This window comes from Artemia sp. Qi Xiang Cuo, chromosome 14 (assembly GCF_049724085.1).
Source record: "Artemia sp. Qi Xiang Cuo chromosome 14, ASM4972408v1, whole genome shotgun sequence".
Lineage (NCBI taxonomy): Eukaryota > Metazoa > Arthropoda > Branchiopoda > Anostraca > Artemiidae > Artemia > Artemia sp. Qi Xiang Cuo.
The window spans coordinates 9,703,062-9,725,513 of NC_142807.1; the positions used below are offsets into that span (position 1 = coordinate 9,703,062).

The 22,452-nt window shown below is 35.8% G+C and overlaps 2 protein-coding genes across 5 annotated transcripts in view; both read left to right on the forward strand.

The window, feature by feature from the left end:
• The first annotated feature begins 491 nt into the window (after positions 1-491).
• Bet1 (blocked early in transport 1) overlaps positions 492-22,452 on the forward strand; it is a 44,054-nt gene continuing 22,093 nt past the window's right edge. Inside the window, exons 1-2 of one of the 4 annotated variants that reach the window (XM_089100700.1) lie at positions 492-579; positions 21,181-21,253. In XM_089100700.1, the coding sequence (XP_088956826.1) occupies positions 21,182-21,253 (72 nt within the window). In that variant the 5' untranslated portion in view covers positions 492-579; position 21,181. Of the gene's footprint in view, positions 640-6,203; positions 6,226-17,199; positions 17,324-21,180; positions 21,254-22,452 lie in introns of those variants that run through there. The other 3 variants (XM_089100698.1, XM_089100699.1, XM_089100697.1) reach the window with 3 other exon arrangements.
• On the forward strand, positions 512-16,835 carry Nmnat (nicotinamide mononucleotide adenylyltransferase). Its single transcript, XM_089100696.1, has 2 exons — positions 512-584; positions 16,104-16,835. The coding sequence occupies exon 2, from the start codon at positions 16,106-16,108 to the stop codon at positions 16,826-16,828; it is 723 nt and encodes a 240-aa protein (XP_088956822.1). The 5' UTR covers positions 512-584; positions 16,104-16,105; the 3' UTR covers positions 16,829-16,835.

Below are 22,452 nucleotides of genomic sequence, written 5' to 3' on the forward strand. Positions count from 1 at the left end.
TGTGGTTAAAATATACTTAACGAATGACTCATAGTTTACTTGAAAAGTAAACACACTGTCAACAACACGAACATTTTCTAACTAAATGTTCTATCTTGGAGCCGTCCTTGCCAAGTGATTGGCGCGGTAAACCTGAAATACTTTCTCCCGGAGAACAGGGGTTCGAATCTTAGCGTCGCTGGTTATTCGGTTTGGAACGCGGCCAGTGGCGTGATTCGGGGTGGGGGACAGTGGCGTGATTCCGTAAGCTCAGCCAGAGTCGACCCAGCTCTAAATGGGTACCTGGAGAAATCTCGGGAAGGTGGACAGAGACGGTGTGTGAAAGTACAGGATGACTAGTCCCCAGTCCCCCCATTATACTTTCTAGCTGAAAGGCCATGAATCAGAGATCAGCACCGGAGTTAGGGACTGTAAAGTTTAATGCCGTATTCTTTACTTTTTACTGAGTTTGAATAGCTATTTGTTTTAAGCGTCATCTATCAATAATTTGCACTAATAAAGGCATAAAAATTAAATCCAAGTAACCTGCCTCTCATCACAAGTTTCCTGAAGACGAAAATTCACCTGTAGTTGAATCACGTGAGGTTTAGCTGCGTTAAATATTTTATTGGGATATCTTACTTACCAAAACAACACTTTGTAAATACTTTGGCACTAGTTTAGGGATTGATCCCCCAAAAGGAAACACAAGAAATTCTGAAAACTAGTTTAGACTATAAAACCTTGAAATACTTACTTCGACAATATCATTCGTAATAGCGGTTCACTTAGACTCCCCCTCCCTATTAGTCCACTATATAGCATACATTATATGCTCTCCATGAATTTTCCATTCCTGACTCTTCAAACTAGCCTAGCTTAGTTCAATGGCAGACAAGCAGCATCAAGTAGGCCTAACAAGAAAATTCATGGAGAATGTACAATTTGGGCTATATTTTTGGGAAATTTTTTTGTTATTCATATTATTGACTTACAAATAAAGTAAATATACCACTTGATGCCTTTTTTTATGCTTTTTCCAAATGTAATAGGCTAATTATTTTTATTGGAAGCAAATTTTACCCCCACCCCTATATATACCAGTTCAGGGCATATATTTGCACATTAGGGGCAGGTGGAAAGATTAAAATTACCTTTCATTTCCATCAGAAATAAAATTTACCACAACCCCCTAATGTACAAATATGTACCCTGAATTGGTATATATATAGGTGGGGGTGAAATTCATTTCCAACAAAAATGATTATTATATTTGGAAAGAGAATAAAAAAGGCATCAAGTGGTATGTTTACTTTATATTTGTAAGTCAACAATATGAATAACAAAAAAATACTATATTTGACCACTAGAGAGGGAGATAAAGTAAACTGAAGTGCTTTTAGGAATAATATATGTTTATAGGTTATTTTAGGAATTTTAAATGTAGCCTAGGCCTAGTTTTCTGTTTTTCAGAATTTTATTGTAGTGTTTCCTTCTGAGGAGGTCATTTATAAAATTTTAGTTTAGGTTTTTTTTTTATATTGGAAAGGCATTGATTTAGGTGATACAAACTTTCAAAACTTTTTGGAGTTCACCCAGAGCCTGATCCCCTTAATGATCTCCTAGTAAGACATTTCAAAGCATCTACCTCCACTCCTTTTCCCTCTAGAGGGTGCTGACCTTTGATGACCTTTAACAATTTATGTTATAAAAGTAAAACCTTGCAAAATAGATCTTCTGCTCAAATAAAGTACGAGAAAAGTGTTTTGATACTCATACCTTTGCTTAATCCTAGTTTACAAGGGTTTAAAAATCAGTAAAATAATTTCTTAAATCTAGGATAGATCCTTGATATGGCTTAAACTTCTACTGAAATAGCAAGATTCACATTTTTTAAAAACATAAGTCAATGAAATAGAGATTTAAAACTCAGAATTTAGGTAAAACAGTTTGGTCAAAATTCAGACAGGCATAGGCTTTTCGTGTGTACAGCATTCTGACCCCTTGAAATAAGAAAAGAGCTGACATACTAGCTCAGCAATAATATATTATATGTTAGTAATAGTATATTATATTATATGTTTTTGGTGCTGAATTCATTCCTAAAACTGTCATTCACTCAACTCAACTATGGTAGCCTATTTCCAGTATTACAAGAAGCCCATAAACTAGAAATTTTACCAAGATCAACCACTAAACTAGAATCAATACCTTTAGAAAATGGTACTTATATGTCATATAATACACACTTGAGAAGTGAAGTTTGGGGAATGCTAATGAAATAAAACAAAATATGATGAAAATACAATACTTTAGTAGGTCTAATAAAATTATAAAAACTGCAAAAAAAAAGATATGGAAGTGCCCAGAGTGCATTAAATTAAATACATAACCTAATACAGACTAAATATTTAATTAAAATATAGCTTTCAATTACTTTCCCACCAAGCCAAAGCTAATTGTCTGGTATAAACACCATGAAAAATAGGTATTGTCTCATGTTCACAATACAAGTCCTTGAGTGTGTATTATATAACACATAAGTACCTAGAAAAATCTTATTTATTGTATAATTGTTATGCCCATGCTATTTTGAAGTATTTTGGCTAGGCTAGATGAATGAAACTTTCAGAGATACATATACAAGCTAGCCCATATTAGGTTAAAAATTTTTATGGACTGGCACTTGCTATTGAAGTTACAAATATTCTAAAACTATATAAAATATTCTAAAATATTCTAAAAATATTCTAAAAATATTCTAAAATATTCTGAAACTACATTAACAAGTCTAGATATTCCTGTCAGGATTGGGAATGCATATTTTATTCTTTATCTAACATCTGCAATACAGAATAAATTCAGAGTTTTCTATCTGCACCCCATACTTTGCCTACCAGAAACTCCATGATATTCAAAGTTTGATTGGTTGTCCTCACTGCATGCTCGACTTGACAATTCATTCAAAACAAAGAGTCAAGAAAAACCCTAGACATTTTTTTTTATTTACAAATGGTGCTTTCAAATTATTAGAACTAGCAGTTAAACATTATTGAATCAAGCTTCTGGATTGATAGAAGAGAATACCAACTATGTTACTCATAAAAAGGTATACAAATTCACACAAACATGTAGACTATTGTTTCTGAAGAAAGCAAGTTTTAATAATCCATCCAGAGGTCCACACTTTCTGTAGGATGTTGAACTCTTGCAAGAAACTGAATTTGACTTGATAAATAAAAAATATGGGATAAAACCAAAATCTAGGTTCTACAACACAATTAAAATGAACAGCAAAGCCAAACTTAGAATGAACATCAGGGAGATGTTGTCCCTCTCTAATCTCCCAAAACAGAAGGGTCTCATGTGCACTTAATAGAAAAAAGGAAATTTTTGTGGTTTTTCTGTTTTCAGTGTAGTATTACTAAATTATATACTGCTAAAACTTAATGTCAATATATTTGTTACGAGTCAATTTATTTTTTAGTCTAATATATAGTACATTTTTATCAATAGTTTTTTTTAATATTATTCCTTAAAAAAACATTCTTCTCTAGTTTTCAGTAAAGCAAAATTAGCTTTGGCCTTCCTAATAATGCTGGAGGAGCTATAGGTCCAATTTTTGTCACATTCATTGCATCTTCAAGGAGCAAAGACTATAAGAAGCTGTGACAAAAAAACAAACAAACTGTATCTCCTTTAGTTTTGAGATTAATTTTCTTCCCAAGGGACAATATTCTAATATCACACCTGAGAAAGGAACAAAGGAAAGCCCCTGATTTCTATATCAGTGAGAAAACTGTTTATGTTTAGGAGGAACATCTGCTACTGTTTCTTATGTTTGGTCTAAGTTATAGAAAATAAAAGTCACAAAATGAAATGGCTTTTAAGAGTAGATTGTGACACTTCCAGGACTGTATCAATGAGAAATTGAATCACTAGAGACTGAGTAAGTTTACAAACACTAAGCAAATACAAATCAAAAGGAAAGAAGATTAACAACTCATTTAAATAACTTATCAAAAGTGAGCAAGAAAAGAATAATTAATATATTCAAAGAGGACATGATAACAATTTTTAACACCACCACACGAGCAGAGTGGAGTGTTACTTTTCCCAATTCTGTGTAGGAAATAATTTAGGTGGCTGTGTCCTGTTATAAATTGGATTAAGTAAGTAGACGGGCTAAAATTTTTAAGAGGCAAAAGATCATCCTTGTTACAAAAAATTTCATCATCCAGCTACCAATGAAATTCTCAAACCAATTAGGATATATTGCATTGGTCAAAACAGTACAGGGACAGGAAGAGAGGGAATGGTATTCTTTTGTATTATAGTATCTTTGCCCAAAAATGGAGCAGCTAGTTCATCAGTAAAGTCACTGTGATCAGCAGAATGGCAAAATAATGGAAATACAGGGGGGGGGAATTTGGCCAGACATTAGGACGATTTTTATTAAAATAACATAACAAAGATATTTCAATAGCCCATTAATCAATTGGAAGTACACCAGAAATGGCAGCTATGACCTTACTTGAAGCAGTTCCAAAAGATTTAGAAATCAAAATCAAGGAAGTCCTTTGAGATGAAAGTAGGGCTTTCCTTATATGTGTTTTCCTGATTGCAGCAATCCATCTAGGAGCAGCATACAGAAAAGTACTTTGAATAACACTTTTATAGAGCAATCTTAGGGCAGACGGTTTTAGACCCCAATTTGATCTGGCAATACTAAGAAGGTGGCTGGAATATTATTGAGCTGAGTTCACTCTGTAAGTGATATAAGGAGACCATAGTAATTTCCTATCTAAAATAACCCCCAAGTATTTGACATTATCCTGAATTTTAATAATATTGCCACAAAACCATGGCTTAATAGAAGGGGAATTATTTTTGGAGTTGAATAATATAGCTTTGGTTTTATTCATACCAAAGGTAAAATTTATTATTTGAAGCCTAATCAGTGAATCTTTAGAAAACAATTGTTGCCAGTCTTTCCATACTTGAAACCTTCGAACCCGCTTCAAAGGTTTGGAGACAATATGCCGCCTCAGGGGGGGGGGGATTTTTCTAATTTGAGAGAAAAATCTTCAAAGCAGACAAATCCATCCCTGAAGTAACTATGAATTAGTTTTAAATACCAGCAGGACATTTATCATCAATAAACTCTTTTGTAATACCAGCATGCCAAGTATTATCAAACACACCTTTTTATTATAAAAAAACAATCATAATGTAAAAAAATTTTGTTTTTTATTATTTTCCACAATTGATAATCTATTAGCTAATGCATCTATTGTTGATTTATTCTGCCAAATTGTTAATCAGAGATCCAATAGTTAGTGTAACAAAAGGAATCAATTTTGTTCAAAATTAATCTTTCAAAATTTTTTCCAACATTAGACAAAAAGCTAATAGGAAGAAAAAGGTCTATAGGAAGAAACAGAAACGTCTTTATTTTAATTTTATATATATATATATATATATATATATATATATATATATATATATATATATATATATATATATATATATATATATATATATATATATATATATATATATATATATATATATATATATATATATATTACTAATGACAAGAATATTTGCAACTTTCCAGTCCTTGGGGAAATATGACAGCTTCAGACAAGTATTAATAATTTTCAAAATAATAGGTGATAACACATTGATATTTTTTTCAAAATTGAGTTTAGTATTCTGTCTGGGCCAGCTGCTTTCATTGAGCTTGTATTCCTTATAGTGTCTTGTAGTTCGTCTAGACTAATTTCATTTACACCGTTTTCACTGTTATTTAATATGATTGAAACTTCTTGTCTAAGATTACGATGATAATCCCTATCACAGGGTTTATTGTTGTGAGGGTTTAGAGAAAAGTTCTTCTCCTGCTTCATTCACTGAGGTTGTGTATGTTCTGTCATCTTTTTTAATGCAGCTCGGCCGTTCAACACCATTATTGGACTGGCATATCTTATGTATTGTGTGCCAGGGATCAGAGCTAGTATTGGCAGAGTAAACAGGGGTAGATTCAGACATAGCTTTAAGGATTAAATTTATCATACATTTTATAGCTTGGTCTATTTCTGGCTGAGATGACAGTGTCATAGCATAAATATCATCAATGCCATCCAACAAAATAGAACTGAAAGCACTCAAGTTGGTTTTGTTAAAGTTAAAACTGAATCAGCAATAGGGACATGTTCACTAGGACTAAACAACAATTTAAAGGTAATGTACTTATGGTCTGATAATCCTCAACTGTATGCCAATTTTCCAGATATCTGATAAGACTTACACTTGATAGAGTCATATCAGGACTGGAGTACAATCCATCACAAGAGGGTGAATCCATGTCATTTAATACTATTAAAGAGCTCCTTGAGATAAAGTCCTCCAGTTTTTTACCTTTGGGTCAGTAGGAGCATTAGATAGCCAAAGCGGGCTCTTTCCACTAAAGTCACCACTGATGACACAGCCTGGGTAAATTTTTAAGCAGTCTATATTAGACAGATGATTGTTTAAGGAATTTTGAGAAGGGTGGCAATAAAATGAAGCTACTGTTAGATGCCGGTTTTTTAAATAGACTGAGACGATAACAAATTCATTTGTTGACTGTTAGTAATGTAAATCACTTCTGAGTGACTTTTTTACAAGTACTGCTGCATTGTAGAAGTTGTTTCTTCATCAAACTTGGAGAAAGATCTAAACTGATCTGTGACGCCATAAATTTTTCTGAACTTGCTAATATACGGCTCTTGAAGTAAAACAATGTCTGGATTTAATTCTACTAAAACTTTCTGTAACTGTGAAGATGTTGGAAAAGAAATTTGGAGGAATTTTAAAGAGGTAGAGACATGAATATTAGCCATAACTTACGAGAAGAATATATTTTTAGATAGCTTCTTTCTAATTTGATGGGCGACAGGGCATTTAAATAGTTCAAAGGAGGTATGCATTTAAAATTCTTTTTATAACAAGATATACAAGATGGACGGCTGGAAGCCTTAGCTTGGGGCAATTATCATAAATATAGTTTCCCATACACCAGGAACAAGCTTGAGATCCTGGACACCTGGATGTTGTATGGCCATACATGCAACACTTTGTACAGCAAGTCAAGTTAATAGTCCTCTCAATGGGTCATCAAAAAGCCTATTTTGATACCACATTGATTTAAAATTTGAGACCAAGCCTTTGGACTAATTTCTAATATTATACTGTGAGACTGCCTTTCTTAAAAACGGTAACTATATTCAACATTTCGCCATTTTTGATAAAATCTGAAATTGTTCAGTTTGATACTATAATATGCTTAACGTAATTGTTGGCTTTGGCAAGATCAGGCTTTTTTTTTACCCCAAAAAGTCATTTGGGGTAATCTTTTTTTAGTTCTTTAGGAGTATATTTTGTGGTCTTGGATTTAGATAAGATACGATTTATTGCTGAAAAACGGCTATCACAAGCCCACAATTGCCGAATTCGCACCTTATTGTCAAATAAAATGAAAAAAAAACAACAAAAAAAAACAAACAAACAACTGAAAATTATAAAAGGGTCAATCTCAAATATGGAAAAATGTTAAAAACAAATTAAACTCATAAAATTAAAAGGTCAATGTCAAGTCAGCAAAAATGTAAAAAAAAAATGAAAACTAGCAAAATTAACAAGGGGATAAAAAATAAAACAAAAATATAAGTTAGTAAGTGACTAAAAAAAAATAAATAAAAACCTCCAAATTTGCGAAATGGACATTAAAATTAAAATCATGAGGTAAAAAGTGAGTGAGGGGGGGGGGCTACGGAGAATAACCGATTGAAAATGTCAACTATGTAAGGGACAAAAGCTCTTCTATATCTTTCACTGGAAAAGACCAATCTTGCAGTTTCGAGGACTTGCTTGGATTCCATTTCCAGGGTTATTTTACTGTTTTGGCCTGACAACACATTTTTAGCAGAAATTGTTTTCTGAATCCTCCCAAACAACTTTTGTGATGTTGTGCATTACAGAGTTCATTTTTTGTCGTGATTTGGACCAAGCCATATTTTCAGCATTATGGGCTTTCTTAGTGGACTCTAAAATAAGGAATATTTTAGAGGGAATATAAATTATATTCCTTAAAATAAATATATTCCCTTAAAATATGGAATATTTGAATCTTTTCAAATATTAATTTTCTCACCTTAGAAAACTAACATTTTCTTCACTGATTGAGTGACACAATTGTAGGCGGTCACAGATTTGAATGGTGTTCATTTTTCCACCAGGCATTTTTATCATTTTCCCTAAAGCCTCTTTAAGGCTGGCTAATAAATTGGCAATATTGTCCATTTCTGGTAATCCAATCGGTCATCAGAAGAAATTTCATCTTCAGGGTAACTCATGATGTCAAACGATCACGCTGTCTCTATCTTAGCTTTGAATCTATTCTAACCAGCCAGGGTTAGATTTCAGACAAAAACAAAAGAGAAAAATTAAATGTTTGTATCAATTAAAGTTTCTAAATTTGACTGCTGAAAGATAACAGGGATATGATCCATCAGAGGAATATAATAAAAAATTCGGTTATACCTCTACAAATGCAGAAGTAAACAATCAAATATCATTATCACAAATGATACAGAGATGTTTCCAGTTTGAAGCCTAAACTGATCCTGAGTGGCAGTTTGACACTTAATTGCGATAAAATTTCTTGACATAAAACATTCTTAACAATGAATTTGCTTTTTGTTGTGAAAATGCCTTGTTTTTGTAACTGCTTTTATCTTTTAAAATTTATTCCTGTCAAATTTACAGTAAAAAGTATTGGCTAACTGAAAATTATATTTCAAGTTTATTTGAAATAATAATAATAATATATTGAAAACCCATCGTATACAATAAATGTAGACTACAATGACAGAGTATATAGAATAATATGAAAAGAGGAAACAGAAAAAAAACATACTAAAAAATAACAACAAAAACAACAACTTCTTCAAAAATAACAGCAAAAAACAACAATGTCAGGAAGGAAAAAAAAGAAAAGAGAGGCAAAAAAGAAAATGGGAAACAAGTGGAATAATTAAACAAGCAAACTTGCCCACTTATGCTTTAAAATTACCGGTTTTATTTTTTGCCGGCTAATAAATTTCTCAACAGCTAGATTTGAGTCGGCTAGGTTTATAGCACCGAATAAGAAAACTATTTTTTTCCATGGTGGCAATTTTAGTAGGTACTTGGCAAAACGGAAAAACAAAGAGCGGTTTTTGACTTTTCACAGTTTGCCAAGAGTTTCCAGAGAGGGATCAAATATAATATATGTGGCAGAGCGGTAGCGTTGTAAATACTTGCCAGTAGTGGAAGGTTAAATCTCAGAGTGTATTTAACAATCAAGGCATAGGAGCTGGAAATGTGCCATTCAAAATGTGAGAATAGGAGGGAGCGGGTATGCTGCAATGAGGTTCCTATTGGCGGCCCCAGATATACTATTTTATCAACTGGTTTTACTGAGCAATCACCTAGTATGATATTAGTAGGAGCGGCATTCTTCCAATTGTAAAACAAGACTTCCGACTTTTGGGAGTTAAATTTCAGACCGACTTTCTCGTAATAGGACTGCAGACATGAGAATATTTCTGAAAGGCGGTTAAGCATCCGGCTCAGGCCCAGCGTGTCATCGGCATAGCATACCAGGGAGATGTCAATGGAACTGAAAATGCATGATGAAGGACAGCTATCTTGAGGCTCAATAATGTAGTTTTTAAAGGAATTGGGGGATAAAAATGCCCCCTGACGGGCACCTTTACGGACTGGTATCAAAGCTGACCGTGGTGCTGGCGGAAGGCTTTTATCGGGACGGGAGCTTGAGTCGCACGCGATGGTGAGAGTAAAGATCATGGAAAGCCCGAATGATATTTGAGTTCACTCCTCTTTTAGCTGAGTTTAGCAACATAAGCGCATGACTGAATGAATCAAACACTCCGCAGGTCTAAGCCACCGATCGCTAGGCTTTCTCCTGATTTGTGTTCATCTAGGAGTGCATTTGCAACGACATGGAGAGCTTCAGCACAACCAATACCGGATTGGAAACCGAATTGCCTTAGAGGACTGCAATACACTTTCTCAAACTCATCTACGAATAAAAGTTCAAATAACTTGCAAAGAGAAGTAGCAATCGTGATTGGATGGAAAGAGGAGCATTGCATGGTAGTTTTTCCTTTTTTAGGAACTCGCGTAAGATCCCCAATTGAGAAGTGGTTGGGACAATACCCCGAATGAGGATAATCTGCATCAGGAGATTTATGTGACTAATGAGAGCGGGCCCACCACTGTTTAAACGGAGTGCGCTAATTTCACCAATCCCAAAAGATTGTTCAGCTCTCTCTGTTACAACATTAATCACCCTGACGACAACTAGCTAAGACGTCGTCCAACGCAGCTTCGTATCTTTCGTTGAGGGCTGGTTCAGGGGAAAAAAGTTCTGACTGATACTACGCATACCATTCAGAATCAGGGATAGCAGATGCGGACAAAGACTAATCACTTTTAGAGGACAGAAAATGCCAAAGGAGAGAAGGATTCTTTTTGAGCCCTTGCAGATTCAGTATTAATCATCTTTTTTCTGGGAGCTTTTAGCTCTTTCGCGAATTTTATTTTTGTGAACAGGCAAATTGAATTGACTACCTCGAGTGGGGTCGTGGTCGTCCACAAGAAATCCAAAGTTGAAGCCAGAATTTAGACTTAGAAGGGGTATCAACTAACTCTGGATATTCGGGCCAGCCAAGAAGGGTAGGATGACGGCGTCTGCTTAGAGGGATGGTAACTTTTTTAGCACAGCGAAGGGCGTGGTCAATTTCTGCGCAATATATGTCGGTTTATGTTTGTGTTTCCTCCTTTGAAAGAGCAGTCAATTTGGAGACAAGATGGAAAGGGACACGGATCTTACTAAGGACTCTGGCGGCTTCTTCTTGAAATAAAACAAGGTTAATTTTACGCCAATCACGGCGAGACCTAGGAGGTGTTTTCGAAGTTGTTTGCGTTTGTGTATCGGAGCTATGTCAAGGAATCTCGGCTTTGAACTTTATTGGTAAGTGATCAGATTGCTGAAAATCTAGCACAACCTTGACAGGCGAGATTCTGAGATTTGCAGACGCTACGACATGATCGAGATCTGATATAAATATTGAGGTGAGTACGCGAGTAAAATTTAAATCTTTTCACTTAAGATCAAACTGGTCTCCAAGAATACTAAGCAACAGCGTAGAACGTAAAGACCTAGATAAGAGCGGTTCAGTCAAATCACAATTGAAGTCACCAACTAATAAGCATTGAAGGCTTAAGGATCTAATACGGTTAATACACGGCTGAGTTTACCACTAGAAAAAGTGAAAGCACGCTCCGAACGCTCATCAGGGTAATTTGTTGGCAAATATACGTTAATAAAAACACAGCCCTCAACATGAACCGCTAGAAAGTTATCATTGTCTTCGAAAACACTAGATCTTAGAGTCGAGCAAACGAAAGTGGCAATACCACCGGAGGTCGCCCTTTTCCACTTAGCTGCTTCGCTGAAACTTTATAAACCGAAACTGAAGTGTTAAAACTAAGAATAATTTTACTGCGGCTTGTGACGAAATGTTCTTGTGAATAGACAACTTCATTTTGCTCAATTATCTCATTTAAAATCGGAATTTTATTCGCGAACGAGCCATTAATGTTCCACGATACACATTTAACTGCAGAAGCTTCAGATGCCAATTCTTCAGTGGTTTACTGTTTGAAGGACATTTTACACTGTAACACGTGTAACTACCGATTTTTCAAACAACACAGAATGTCGACTTTCTGCATGGTTCATGTCGCGTAGAACGATGTTCATTTGAGCCACATCTAGAGCACAAAGGTTCAGCCGTACACTGGGAAACGAGATGACTGATTTTGTGACAGTTATACCACCGTCTTGGAAAAAACTTAAACGGATCAGTAGGTAGACGCTCGTAGCCGATAATCACCGAAACACTCAGAAATTGTTGGAGCTCACTGATAATGTCAAAATGCACTTTGAAAGAACGGGATTTCCCGCATTGTTCAGTCTTCGTACTATTCGGGATTAGATCTTTTAGTCCTTCACGGTTCATATCCTCAGGGACATTTCGAAGTACAGCTATGTGCAGGGGTTCTCGAACAGTAATTTTGAGGTCGGGCTTGGAAGATTTCGCTTTCTCAACAATTTTTGCTGCTGCAGCTTTCGACCTGACCACAAGTTTCCATTTGTTAGCAGATTTGCGAAGTTTGCTTATGTCATTTGCATTTTCACAGAAACTGCCCATGAAAGCTTTCCGGTCCTTTGGGCAACTGAGTTCCTTGGGGGGGGGGGGGGGTTTCAAGACAACAGAATAGGAAGGATCTTTGGGTGTGGATGTTTAATGTGCACTACCAATGCTTGTGAAATTACTGACAGCTGGAGCAGACTGGGTAGCTAAAAAACTTTCAAGCTTCCGAGAAAATTAATTTACTTTGGCAATAACTGTTGTATTCACCGCGTCGCCGATGACCGGATCCGAGCAGGGGTTAAAGATAACAAATTTTGGCATGCTGACATTGTTTTCTGCGGCTGCTGCTAAAAGTTTGCACATTTTAATGATATTGTATTCATCTTTAGAGTGGGTCACAAGATGATTCGTAATATTCAGGTTAGTATGAAGGATTCGCTTTACCTTTATAACGTCTTCATGTGTATAAAAAGCAACACACGCTTTTACGACACAGTCCAATTTTATTCCATCTGTAAGTGCTCTCGCAACACAATTTAAATAACGGATTCAAAATAGTTTTTTCACTTTCAGCCATTGTAAGTCTAAAAGTAGTCAAATCTCAATGTAAACTCGCTAAAGAAAGACTTACCTGCAAGGGGGGCTTTTTAATTCCTTCCACTTTCCAATAAACGCCTTCTAAATATCCGAATGAAATAATCCAATCCAAATAAAACAGTTCAAACACGCAGTCAATATAGCCAAAAACCGTTTTTTTTTCAACAGATAATTATCTCAGAAAACAATAGATGTTCACTGAATGAATGCATGAGCGCTACTTTATTTTAAGCAATCTAACTAGTTTTCATTTAGGACAAATTATACTCTAGCAAGTCCGTTTTTTTGGAGGATGTGAAGGGCAGTAGCTTTTGGGGTAATTTGTTTGGTAAACTTTGGTAATTTGTATCATTTTTGTGGTAATTTGTTTTGAATTTGGTGTTATTGTTTGTTGTGATTGTGTTGCAGGAGCTCAATTTTGACACTGTCTTTTTCCTTCTGCCGCGTATTTCAGTTTTTGACAGAATAGTGGTTTCTACAGAAAATATGGACATCTGGTCAGATTGATAAATATGATGTTAAACATTGAAAAGCTGCACAATATGCAATTCTTGTCCAGGGCTGAAAACAATAGATATTGCTTTTTCTTGACCCAGAGCCACAGTGTGTCAGTTGAAGTGGAGTTTCATAGTCTAACACAGAGAAAACAATCTGAAGGTGGTCTGTCAAGGTTTTGTTTCTTCAAGTCATATTTTTAAGTGGAAAGTAGTCAAGCAGTTGGCAGTTTCAATTTGAATTTTGGTTTACAATCGTGTAAGATTTGTTACAGTTCCCTAGCCTCATTGCCAAATTATTGCTTAGGATAATACCTGGAACAAATTTGGAGATTACACTGCCTTTATCATCATCACTGTCTATTAAAAGGATTTTATTTCTATTTGTACTTTTATTTAAATTTGGAGCCCCAAAAAAGGAACATTTATCCATGTGTCTGATAGTGCTACCATCTCTTTTACAAGTAATTTCTGTTTTGTGATTATGTAGAGTTTTTTTTTATCTTCCATGTTTGGGAATAAGGTCAATGTGTAGTATATACAGTAATTCTTACACTCTAATAGCTCCCTGCATGCTAGAGAAGTTAGGATTTCCGATTGCTCCTTTCTTGATAATGATGCTAGAAAGTTGGCTCATGATAAGAAAATCATTTTTAAAAGTAAGAGAGATGCAACTTCCTTTTTAATGCGAGTATACTCTCTTTGAAGAGCATCGAGTATCAAGAGGGAGATACTCTGATGAATATCTATTTTATCAGATTTTTTTTTTTTTTAATTTGCAATGAGATACACTTTTTTGAAAATTTCAAAGAGCTGGCAGCTTCTATGCTGTGGTGCACACTGGAAAAACATGGATAGTGATTGCTTAAAAACGAGCTAAAACTTAATGTGTTGCAACAATCAACTGAAGGCAAAAATTTGGCCAGTGGTCCTTCTAATACCAACTCGGCCCCTCTCATCCCAATTTTCTGGGGGAAAGGCAGGCATATTGTACCTTTTTGGATTAGAACACCACAATTTTTGGGTTTATAGGTTTGAAGAAATGAAGGTGACTAATCTCCCTCTCCTGGTGACTAAACTCCCGCCTCTTTTAAAAAGGCATCATGCAAGAATTTTCAATGTGTGTGGTGTCAGGGACAAAATGGAGCAGTGGCTCCTAAAAGACACTTCCCCCTTTCAGAGCAAAATTTCTTATCTCTATGATTAGAGGGTCAAAATGGGCCTTTAGACCCCCCCCCTGACCTCCTCCCATTCCTGGCTGTTTGGGTTGAAGATATTTTGGCCAGCTTGAAATTTATTAGACAAGTACTCTGGGCCAATAGTTAAATGAGAATGAAGGTGCTCTGTGGCGTATTGCTCTTTATTGGACGTTCAGTTTGCTTCAAAAATATAAGATAAGCTATTTTTGCCCAAGGCTATAGAGCAGATGGATTTTCAGAGGCCCCTAGCACTTCTCAACCCCACCTACTTTCTGCAGTGAACTGTCAGTACTCACTTGTATTTTTGTAAGAGGCTACCTACCTCCAAGGAGACATCAATGAAGATATTTTATGTCATTACAAAAATGAAATGAATGAAGATGTTTTTTTTTTAAGACAGACAAAAATACTGGACAAATAAAGCGAATATTTTGGGACAACTGCCTCCACTCTTCAGCGTTATAAGAGAAATTAGAAGAAAGTGGACAAATAAAAAAAACGAATGTAAAAGAAACAACTTAGAAAAAAACTGATAAAATGAAAAAACGTAGAACTTTCAAGAATCGCCGCCAGGGATAACATGAACACAATTTTTTTTTGTAAGGGGAGATACTTTCTGGCAGATAGGTAGGCGTGTTGCACCTTGTTTGAAGTGTAATATCGTAAGAATTGTCAGTGTATATGATCAGTGGATGAAAATGGGCTATTGGTCTTAGTTTTTCAATTTTGTGAATATACATTAGGCACTTGTGCCTATGGCTTTGGCACTTGTGCAGTTTGTAAAACAGAACAAACTGCACAAGTGCCAGGGACAGAATTTACCACATTTGAAGCTGGAATAATTCAACATACAAGTAAAAAGAATGTAAGATACCAGCAACATACCCCAAGAATTAAGAAACTGTGTATTAAAAATGGCTTTTGATTATAATGGCTTTTGATTTTCTGATAATTTTAAGCTGGACTATGACAGCAGAATCCTGTTGTTCAATTGGAAAGTGGGGTAATGATTTTAGTAAAGAGGTTAATTGAGCATTTAAAACCGATTGGGCGATTGGGAAAATTAAGATAACAGAATATGCTAATGAAATTTCTTGAACTTCCCTTATGATTAATATCTTCTTGTGTTTAGAGAAGTTCTGACACCATAACTATATTGTTGGGCCCAATTGACAGACAAGGGTTTGAGTTTTCACTTGAGCAACATCAGTTGCATTATTATTGTCTTGATGAGTTTCTGATGCAATCTGACGAGGGCCCGAGATATTTTTGCAAACGCTTTGTTACACATCAGTTGGTATTGTAGTCAGTTGATTTATTGGGATTAGATGTTTGTGAGTCTGCACTTTCTGATTATTTATAATCAGTTCACTAAGCTATAAAAATTTACTTTCCAATTTCTCAATTGTAAAAACTGGTCATTCTATGAAAATACTGCGATGGAATTTCGTCTTTGGTCTATTCTAATTGCTGTATGTGGATCTGTTTCTGTTTAACTGATTTGGCATTTATTTTTGCTTAAAATGCTGAATAATCTTGGAGAGTAAAACATTATTCTGTTTCAGAGATGTCATCAAAGCTCCATGTTGCTCTTGTTGCTGTTGGCGCTTTTAACCCTCCAACTAATGCGCACTTGAGAATCTTCGAACTTGCCAAGGATCATCTTCACAAGCTTGGTTCATTTTCGGTACTTGGGGGCATAATATCTCCAGTACATGATGCATATGGCAAGAAAGATTTAGCCCCAGCTATGCATAGGCTTGAAATGTGTCAGCGTTCAGTTTCTAGTTCTTCCTGGATATCAGTATCAGACTGGGAAGTCACTCGCCCTGGTTGGAGTAGAACCAGAGCAACTCTAAACTTTTATGAATCCTATCTTAATTCATTACTCTCTTCAAATGAGATACCACCGACCTGGGCAAGTCAGATTGTATTCTTGGCTAAAGAAGAACAAGCTGAAAAGCTAAGTGTAAAACTAGTTTGTGGTGCTGATCTCCTCGAGTCCTTCGCCGTACCAAACTTGTGGCTAGATAAAGATATTGATCACATAGTTGGCCACCATGGAATGGCTGTAATATCACGTGCTGGCTCCTGTCCCGAGAAATTCATTTATGATTCGGATGCTTTAACTCAAAATAAAAACAATATATTTCTTGTAACTGAATGGATCACTAATGAAATAAGCTCTACTAAAATTAGACGAGCTCTGCGGAGAAAAGAAAGTGTCAAATATTTGATTCAAGATTCAGTTATTGACTATGTTTATGAAAATAAGTTGTATGGTGTCTGAATAAACTCCCGCCCAATAGTTTTGAATGAAAAAGATGGCGCTTAGAAACTCGGATTATTTAAAAGTGTCATTAAGTTTTTTTTTCTTGTGACAATGTCCTCAGAATATATGTTTGAAATTTTATCAAATATTTTCTTTCGTCTTTTCAATATCTTCACAAGTATATATTATTGTTGTAAAAAGAAAGACTTTTAAAATGCATATCTATGCTCTTCACTCACAAAATCATCATAGATACAGACTGTTGATGTTTTATGTATGGAGGCGTGGTCCCAATGTGTTTAGAAAGGTCATAAAAAGAATTAGTTTAAAAATGGTAAAGAATACATGACTGGACTTCAGTCCTTACCGGTGGGGCTGATGTCCGTTTCTTGGCCCCTTCAGCCAGGAATTGCAATCGAGGGTTGGGAGCCAGCCATCCTGTGCTTTCACACCCTTTCTTTTTGGCTTCTTCGAATTTCTCCAGGTACCCATTCGGAGCTGCTTCGACTCTAGGTAAGCTTACAGAGTGAAATATGATGAGTGCACAGAGTGCAGAGTAAAATGCTGCATGATGTTGCGCAGGTGTATCGTAAATTTACCGTGAGTTTGCAGAGATCTCGTCCCTGGTTGATTAGAATCGCCAGCCTCTCCATCAATTATATTTCTCTCCGCAGTATTTTTCTTTGAGAAGCCAGATTGACAGTGTTGGCTACTACTACTGCAAATTCGTTGGAGCGTTAGGCCCATTGTGGATGACACAACGACGATTCTATTCTGGACTGTCTCTTTAATAGGCAAAATAATCTAAGTTAGCAAAGTTCTTTGAACCTATTAAAGTAGCGGAAAGATATTAGAAAACGCCATAAAGATATTATGGCGTCACAAGCAAATTATTATTTCTTTTTTATTACCATCAATGCTTATACAATAGATTTCTAACATAAGATAACTGTGAAAGTATTATGACCGCATGTAAGCTACTGCCGAAATTTCAGGGGAATTGAAAGGTTTGGTTAATGGAAATGGTAGCCTACACGATTCTTTCGAACAATTCATTTTAGGCCTTATATCTTGACCCAAGGCCTTACCCAGGATTTTTGTTCGGGGGGGGGGGAGTTACTCAAAGATTTTTTCGGGGGGGGGGGGGTACACAAAAAACCTCAAAAAATGCATACAAAATTTGTTTTATACCGATTTGTGTCACGTTTTTACGAGTCAAACAAACATTTCGGGGGGGAACGGTTCAAGCCCCCTAACTCCCCCCTGGATACGGCTTTGTCTTGACCCCCATTCCCATCTTTTAACAGAGATTTATTGAAATTTTCCTAGGCGAAAACCTTTCCCTGTCCCGAATGCAGATATGATGTGGAATATGGGTGAACCGAGGGCAAACTCTTAAGGTTATGTAATAGTATGTTTTGAGGAGGGATACAAACATACAAAAAGATTTATTTTTGTTTTACTTTTTCTGGAGGTAAGGGGGTCAGTAAAACCAAACGATCCAGGAGAATTAAATATATAGTTGCTACTATTTTTTTTCTAATGTTACTATGATTTGACTCAATGATTGCCATCACCTTATCCCCGCCCACATGGACAGCTTTTATTACCCCCCCCCCTCCCCGTCCAAGAAAACTTAAAAATATATCGGAACGTTGTGCTTCTATGAAAGACTATCTTACTCTGTTAAATGAAATGCAGAAATCTAGTCCCCTTTTGCGTATTCTTCTTCTGGATCTGTCACGAAACTTTAAAAACTGTGGAAAAAATACACTTTTCAGCCCCCCTCCTCCAAAAAAAACAAACAACAAAAAACAAACAGATAGATTAAATGAAATATTTAAGACAGGTAAAACTTATAATAGAACAGCGAACTATAAATACAAAAAAGTCTTTTTAAACAAATAATATGAGAAGTTCAAATTTTTCAGTTTTCTGGAAGCCTTTATTAGTGGGAAAAGGAAGAAAGGGGAAATTGAAAGAAAAAGAAATAAGCTTGAACGAATTGTCACATACACACAAAGATAAGAAAACCCAAACGCAAGAGAGATGAAGAAAACAGTTGTTTATAGTTATTGTTTTAATTTTTTCTTTGGATAGCGTTTTTTAACTTTTTTTTAGTATGTTATTTTGTTTAGGCTATTTCTTTTTCTGTTGGTAAAGCTTCTGTGTTATGAAGCCAAAATTTTTTGATTTTTTTTATAATTTTTATATAAAAGTGTTTGTATCCCTGTTATCCTGTTTCCTGTGTTTCACTCCATTTCAATAATTAGTAGAAAGGCAGTTAGGTTGAAGAAAATATTTACCAACACAGTTCTACTGGTCTGTCCCTTAATAGATGGTGCGATACAGTTCACAAATGAATACATTCTTAGACCACACTGGCTATACATGACAAATGTATACCCTTTGTATTTTCACCCAGTATAACTTGAAAGAACCTACTTAGACATCAAATGATGAAGGAATTTATAGGCTAGCCAGAGTAATTGCAAAACAAAAGATTATTGCCCAATCATCTTGTACGTTTTTTTCTTTGATTCTAACCGGGTTCTTATTTAGTTTCTGTTCTGTCGTTAACAAATAAACTTCGAAAGGTTCGATTTTGGTTTGTTTCTTTTTCTTTTCTTTTTTTTTGTTTAGCACTGAGGACGACTCGGCTTAGGTCCGTGTCGAAATATATGCTTATTTCTTCTTCTTCATGGTTCGCCACTGGCTGACAAAATCCTCGTTTTTTCACCTTTTTTATTTTATTTTTCATTTTGTTATTTTCTTTCCTCTCTGAGATTCATTTGTCACAAATGAATGAAGTTTAAAAGCGAATCTATTCAGTTTATTGAAGCTAACAAAAATTTGTCCGTCAGGCCTGCTCATTTTGTGTGGATTGCGAATATGTTTAGGAATGAATGTGCAACGGCGCAGAATGAGAGGTTATATTGATAGATTTCGGATAGCTCCTAAACCAAATGGTGGTGTCAAAATTGGTGTTTCTGGCAAAAACTGGCAGAAACTGGCACTTGCTTTTGGTTCAATCTCCCTTTTTTTGTCAAATAGAGACTAGAAATGTACATTTACGCTGAAATAGATTCCCGCCTGATGTTTTACAACAACTGTTCGATTAAACCACCCAAAAAAAATAAACCAACGCCCTTGACTATTTTTCGCCGACAAAAAAAGAAATTAATATTTTTGTAAGTAGAGGCTTGAGGCTTAATATCTTGTAAGTAGAGGCCTTTCCTTGTGGCGTGGAAGAAAAACTGCAAGGAGCTACCCTAAACCCTTGCTTGTCTAGCCTATTATAAATTAGTTTGGCTCTAACTGAATATCCGCAAATTCAGGAAGTGTCGATAACCCTCAAGACCTTAATGGTCATGATTGAAATCACGAGTCCCAAATTTTTCGGGATATTTAACCAATGTACCAGTAGTTTTTCTTTCTTCTGTCCTTTTTTTTTTTGCTGTCTGACGGATTTGAGATTCAGAAGACCATAAGTCGAGCAATGGAGTTTACTAAGAGCGGAAGAATATGTCTCCCATGTAACACTTTTTAATAATCAGATCTACAGAATTTAAGATACGCTTTAAAGCTTTACTGCCTGAAAAATTGTAGCCACCACGTGTTCGAATATTTTTCCTATACTTGACGGACATATTTTCTAACCGAAAAGATTCCAGATATTATAAGGAAAATATTCCGAAAATTTGAGAAGACAAGCAGCTAAAAATAGTCATGGCAATCGATGGTAGTTGAAAATCAGACCTGAATGGTCGGTTTTGCCTCTCCAAAGACCTTAGGAAAAACCTTGTGTGGCATGGAAAAAAAAGGGGAAAGAGCTTACCCAAACCCATGTTTTCTCTAGCCTACTGTTAATACGTCTATAACTGATCCTTCGTAGCCGAGTGATTAGCGCGTTAGACTTGAAATGCTGAGGACATGGGTTTAGGTCCTGATTTCGCAGGTTATTTGGTTTGGAACGGGGGTCTGTAGTGTGACCCTGTAAGCTCAGCCAGAGTCGACCTAGCTCTAAATATGTACCTGTAGAAATCTGGGTGGGGGAGAGGGAACACGGGAAGGGTCGGGTGGTTTTCTCCAACCATCCATTGCACTCCTAGGCGAAGGCAGAAAATCAAGTGATCGGTACCTGCTCTGCGCAAACCATTGGTCAGAATGCGAAAAAGTTTAATTTCTCGACTGAACGTTAGCTAATTCAAGACATTTTGATATTCATGAAGATCCCAGATGATCATTATTGAAATCCTGACAGTCCTATTTTTGGTATGTACTGCCGATGTACGAGTAGCTTTTTCTTGTGTTTTGGTTTTGTTTTTGTTGATTTAAGAGCTAAACTTTATATCTGTTTTCCTTTGTAGAATGGATGATTTAGAAGCCCAAAACAGAAGAGCCGCTGAAGACCTTGCCAAAAAAGTTGCTTTTTACAAAGGAGTAAGTATTTTTTTGTATCATATTATTTTAAGGGGTTAAGAGTGGTAACTTAAACAACCATATTAATCTTAAAAAATAAGGAAAATTAGGAATTCAATTACTATTACAATTTATCTTTAGACAATTACTACGTATTATCAGAAGCGACGGTGGGAGCAGTGAAGATGTTAAAAGTAGAATAGTCAAGGCTCATGGTGTTTTTTCACAGTTAAAAAAAAATTGGAAGAATAGAAAGATAAGTATGCAAACCAAGATTAGAATATTAGAAGCTACAGTGATGACAGCAGTAAAATACGGCCCTGAAGCATGGGCGCTCCGAAAACCGGATGAAGATTTGCTAGATGTTTTCCAGAGAAATTACCCGCGGATCGTTCTGGGTACCCGGCTGACTGACTGTATTTCAAACAGTAGGCTGTACGAAAAATGCGGTTCAATCCCGCTTTCTGGGGCTATAATGAAAGAAAGGTTGAGATGGCTAGGGTGTGTTATGCGGACGGAGGATGACAGATTGCCGAAGATTTTCCTTTTCGGCCAACCGTCTAGGGCTAAACAGAAAGCAAGTCTTCCTCATCTGGGGTGAGAGGACGTCATAAAGAAAGATTTAAAGAAAATGGGAACTTCGTGGGAGAGTGTAAAAAGGGAGGCTTCGAATAGATTGGGATGGAGGATTAGCGTGCGTAGCTGTGTTGGTCTTCGGTGGCTTGGTGCTGCGGTGAGTTGTTAGTAGTAGTATTAGAGAAAAGAGTAACCATATTATTAGTATGACAGTGCAAATAAGCACAGGCAACATTCCTGGAAGAAAGAGAGGGAAACGCAGGAAAATATTTCCCAAGGGTCTCTTGAAGAAAAAGCTTGACAAAGACATGTGACAAAGCACAAAAGTTGGGGCTCTGTCTACTTTTCAGAGCATTATACCTGTTACCAAATTCAAAAGTATTGTCACCATCTTCTGCCATAGTTTACATCTTGTACGTTTATGATGCTTGTCTTCCATTTCTGACCTGTTTTCTTCAATCTTTCTGAGTCTGCTTTTGAAAGGGAGGAAACTAAAAATTGTCAGTACCTATTCAAGTTTCCCTCCCCTCTTCATTTTTAACATAACAAAAAATCAAGCATTTCTTGTTTTTCCTTGTTTTCTTTCTCGAAATATCAATTGCAATAGAAATTGAAGCACCAAACTTCGACTGGTTGTAATTTCT